The 5000-nt window shown below is 38.7% G+C and overlaps 2 protein-coding genes across 2 annotated transcripts in view; both read left to right on the top strand.

Moving 5' to 3' along the window:
- dor (vacuolar protein sorting-associated protein 18 dor) overlaps positions 1 to 1895 on the top strand; it is a 3677-nt gene extending 1782 nt beyond the window's left edge. Inside the window, exon 1 of the mRNA XM_070117934.1 lies at positions 1 to 1895. This exon is cut by the window's left edge and continues 1782 nt beyond it. Within this exon, the coding sequence (XP_069974035.1) occupies positions 1 to 1601 (1601 nt within the window). The 3' untranslated portion in view covers positions 1602 to 1895.
- LOC113815916 (vacuolar protein sorting-associated protein 18 dor) overlaps positions 1 to 5000 on the top strand; it is an 11985-nt gene that overhangs the window by 2177 nt on the left and 4808 nt on the right. Inside the window, exons 2-3 of the mRNA XM_070117935.1 lie at positions 3698 to 3829; positions 4748 to 4909. Of these exons, the coding sequence (XP_069974036.1) occupies positions 3698 to 3829; positions 4748 to 4909 (294 nt within the window). The remainder of the gene's footprint in view (positions 1 to 3697; positions 3830 to 4747; positions 4910 to 5000) is intronic.

Raw genomic sequence — 5000 nt, 5'->3', positions numbered from 1 at the left:
ACCTCTTCCAGAAGAAGGAGTACTTGCAGAGTGCAATGCTCTTTGCAAAGACCCTAGCATCCTTTGAAGAGATTACTCTCAAATTTGTTGAAGTGGAAGAGGAAGAAGCACTAAAGATATACCTGCACGAGAAACTTGATGGGCTGAAGAAGAGTGAGCAGACTCAGGTCACTTTGGTTGTAATGTGGCTGCTAGAGCTCTACCTCAAGCAGTTAGGGAACTTGCGTGATTCCGGGAAGAGACACACACAAGATTATAGCAACTGCGATGAACAGCTGAAAACACTGTTCCGTGATCCCAAAGTACAGCAATGTGTTAGAAATAACTCCACTGCCATTTATGAATTACTCTCCTCCCATGATGACCAGGATAACTACGTCAATGTTTGCTTGATGTTGAAAGACTATGATCGTGTTTTAAGGCACCTCATGCGTCATGGAAGACACATAGAAGCTCTAGAGGTAATGACAAACCAGGGTTCAGAGCAGCTGTTTTACCAACACATCCCAGCACTTCTTCAGGCTATTCCGAGAGCAGCAGTAGATGCCCTCATAGCACAGGGCAGAAGACTTAACCCAATTAAGCTGCTTCCAAGTCTTGTCCATTGCCACACTGCCCACGGAAATGGAGCAGACGTGCTACGGTATTTGGAATATTGTGTGGACAAATTGGATGTCACTGATCAGGTGTTGCATAATTTCTTGATTACCTTGTATGCATCTCAAGCTCCCAAGAAACTACTGCCCTACTTCAAACTACAGGGGGATGATAGTCAGAGTGTGAGCTATGATGTTAAATTTGCTTTGCGGGAATGCATGTCGGTTGGAGAAGAACAGGCCTGTGTGCATATTCTCACTACAATGGGATTGTACCAAGAGGCAGTGGAACTTGCACTGAGACTAGACACTAATCTTGCAAAGGCAACAGCCAATCGGCCTAAGTATGATCAAGACTTACGCAAGAAGCTCTGGCTTATGATTGCTGCCCATGTTGTCCAGAAAGAGCAAGACGTGTCACGTGCCATGGAAGTGTTGAAGGAGTGTGACCTTATTAAGATAGAAGATATACTACCGTTCTTCCCAGATTTTGTAACCATCGACCAATTTAAAGATGCCATTTGCTCATCTCTACAGGAGTATAACCAACATATTGAAGACCTCAAAACAGAAATGGAGGATGCATCAAAGGCTGCAGAAAACATCCGCAAAGACATCCAGAAATTCAAGCAAAAATACTCATATGTTCATGCTCAGGATCGCTGTTGTGAGTGCAACTACCCTCTCCTGACTAGGCCCTTCTACCTATTCCCATGCTCGCACAAGTTCCACCAAGACTGCCTACTGGATGCTGTCATGAACTACCTGTCAGATGTGAAGGCGAAAAAAGTATCCGAACTCAAGGGAAAACTCTTAGCCATCTCAAATGACGAGAGCGGAACAGGAGCAGGAGGCTTATGGGGTGATAGGGAACAGATTAGGGCAGAGATCGACGGCATTGTTGCTGGGGAGTGCCTCTACTGTGGTGACAATGTTGTAGCAAATGTTGATAGCCCATTTATTAGTGACAAAGAATGGGATGCAATGATGTTGGAGTGGCAGTGATTGTCATCCCAACTATCCCTATGTACATCTTGTATAATAAAGATTTTGTTACATAAATTAGTGAGAGTTGTATATTTAATTCAGTATGTATTTGATTCTGGCAAAGAACCAAGGGTGTGAAGCATGGAAACTGTTAATTACATATAAGGGAATGAATCACATATTGTTTAAGAAATTTCATCCTATTTTCCTTATGGAATCATTATCAAAGACATGATTGAACATAAAATTCTAAGATCATATAAAGACAGTACATTTTGGATTCTTGTAATTCAATAAAAGTAAGGAAACTGATAAGTAGTCCTTCATTTCATTCCTGTTAAGTAGTTTTATAGCGCACAATGAAAAAGTCAGCCTATTGGAGGTGAATAAGAAAATCACATACTAAGAAAGTGGGACTTATTTTTTTTGTATCACATTTGCTTCAGTTTAAGTCAACAAATAAGACAAAAATTATTCTATCAACTGAAGAGTTAACATTGTTATTTATGAACCGTATTCATGTTGACAAATGTGAATACATGTATTTCTGACGAAGATATATTCAAAACCGGTAAAATACATCTCTTGTATTGTGAAGATATTCGTTCTCATTCATACCTTTCCATAATTGTTATTTATTGTAAAAAAAAAGACAAAAGTAGTCTCTGCTACTTAAAACTGCATTGTTATTTAACTAAATCCGTACAGATACAAGTAATATACAAAAAATAAACTGCTATATGAAGTTATTGTATTAATAATAATATAACTGCTTGGTTAATTTCATTGTTTTTCTACCCAAAGTCATAATTTGTAAATACATACACATAAAAGTTTGTTGGACTACAACTTCCCAAAGCCTTAGACACTTTTAAGATAAGAGCACCCATTGTTGACAGCATATACAGTAATAATAAAGTTGCCTATCTGTGAAATTATCTCAAAACAGTAAGATTGAGTTGTCACATGAATTAAGTAAGGAAGAAAGTTGAAAAGAAAGAAAAAACTGTCTTTGTACTCTTAAAAAAGCATGAATTAAAAAGGACCACACCTTTCATAAAAAACAAACAAAAAAAAACACAGATGTCAAGCCAGAATATCCCTAAGTAGAATGTATATAATAAAATCTAATAACAAATGACTCCATGTAGAATTCAGTAAGAAATAATGATAGCCTGAGGCAGTGATTCAATCATAATTTCCGAAATACCAAGCACCAAGTTCCAGTTTATCATGTACACATTTTGTCTTCTATTTCAAGGTGAGATTCGCTGGACTCGATGAGTTCTCTCTCTTGTTTACTGTTAAGATTTCGATATTCAGGCATAGTATATAATCTTGAACTCTTTTAGTTAAGTTCATTGCCAATTTTTTCTGCCATATTATATTTTCTGTTTGACATAACTATGCCTCCCCTCTCTTAGAACATCTAACATTTTTCTGTCTTCCTTTGAAAAAATTAGCTTTAGAGACAAATGAACTGGATTAACCCATTAACCCTGGGGTTATGTACTGTTCACTACAAGATTTTTAAAAATTTTGTTGGACATAGATGGCTCCACATGTCCTCAGCCACCAAGGAATGACTTAATTAGCCCTAGCAACTGCACCTTATTTCCCCATTCCTTGATGTTTGTGAGAATTTTTTTTCTAATGCAATTTATATCAATACTGTTATTGTTGTTATTGACATTATGATTATTAGGATGTAAAATACTAATGACGATAAAGATAATATGAAATAAATTAGAATCCTACTGAAAACTAAGAAAAACGATAGTATGTGAAATAGATAGGAATATTAATTGACTCCTTGGTGACGAAACACTTGTAGGGCTATCTCAATGCAAATACAATTGATAAGCTAAATTTATAGCAGACATGACATGTATTTTTGATATCCAAGCCGATTGGATTAAAAGGATACAGACTTTTTAAAAAAGAAACATGATAGAATGATAAAATGCTTTAATTTATTTATTTTTTAGATTCTTATTGATTATTACTTGTAATTTAATATCACTAAACTTTCCTGTTGTTCTTCCTTTTTATTATGATATATCCACTGTGTCACCCAGTTTATGTGTATTCTAATGGTAACTTGCCTCTTGCAGGACAATGGCAGAGGTTGAGGCAGCCATTGTTCTGCTGGACGAACTCAACACAAAAGACAAGAGGGCTTGCATCGAGACCCTAATCAGGATCTTCAGGAATGTTGCACAGAAGCCTGAGGAGCCCAAATACAGGCAGGGAAATTACCTCTTGTTGGAGGCATCTGCTTGTCTAGCCTGTGATATATTTTGATGACCCTTTTTTATCAGTTTTTAAAATAGTAATTCCTCTCTCAGTTGTAAATGTCTAGAACAGGTACCACATGGAATATAATCTTGATTGCCATACAGTTATTACTGAACAAAATTGAGAGAGTGGAGAGAGAGAAGAGTGGAGAGAGAGAGAGAAGAGTTGAGAGAGAGAGAGAAGAGTTGAGAGAGAGAGAGAAGAGTTGAGAGAGACAGAGAGAAGACTCGAGAGAGAGAGAGAAGAGGAGAGAGAGAGAGAGAGAGAGAAGAGTCGAGAGAGAGAGGGAAGAGTCGAGAGAGAGAGAAGAGTCGAGAGAGAGAGAGAAGAGTTGAGAGAGAGAGAGAGAGAAGAGTTGAGAGAGAGAGAGAAGAGCCGAGAGAGAAAGAGAGAAGAGTCAAGAGAGAGGGAGAAGAGTTGAGAGAGAGAGAGAGAGAAGAGTTGAGAGAGAGAGAGAAGAGTTGAGAGAGAGAGAGAAGAGTTGAGAGAGACAGAGAGAAGAGTTAAGAGAGAGAGAAAAGAGTTGAGAGAGAGAGAAAAGAGTCGAGAGAGAGAGAGAAGAGTCGAGAGAGAGAGAGAGAAGAGTCGAGAGAGAGAGAGAAGAGTCGAGAGAGAAAGAGAGAAGAGTCGAGAGAGAAAGAGAGAAGAGTCGAGAGAGAAAGAGAGAAGAGTCGAGAGAGAGAGAGAGAAGAGTCGAGAGAGAGAGAGAAGAGTCGAGAGAGAGAGAGAGAAGAGTCGAGAGAGAGAGAGAGAGAGAGAAAAGAAGAGAAAGAGAGAAAAAAGAGAGAGAGAAGAGAGAGACAAGAAGATAAAGAGAGAAGGGAGAAAGAGAGACAAAGAGACTCATCTCATTCCTCATTCCTCAGAACTTTGAAGATCACGAACAAGGTCTTCCATGGAGACGTTTGGAGACATGAAGCAGGCCGGGCCTTGATGGAGGCTGCGGGATGGGAGATAAGAGGAGAAACCGTCCAGCTTCCATCCAGCATAGACCTAACCTTACCCCTAGAAGTCCTCTTAGCTAATAGGTAACGTGTTCTGGTCACTTTTGTTGTTGGATGGATTTGGAAGTGAAGAAGGAAGAGGAAGAGAGAGAGAGAGAGGACAGTTGGCTTTATA

This window comes from Penaeus vannamei, chromosome 41 (genome assembly GCF_042767895.1).
Source record: "Penaeus vannamei isolate JL-2024 chromosome 41, ASM4276789v1, whole genome shotgun sequence".
Lineage (NCBI taxonomy): Eukaryota > Metazoa > Arthropoda > Malacostraca > Decapoda > Penaeidae > Penaeus > Penaeus vannamei.
This window is presented reverse-complemented; position numbering and strand designations above follow the sequence as displayed.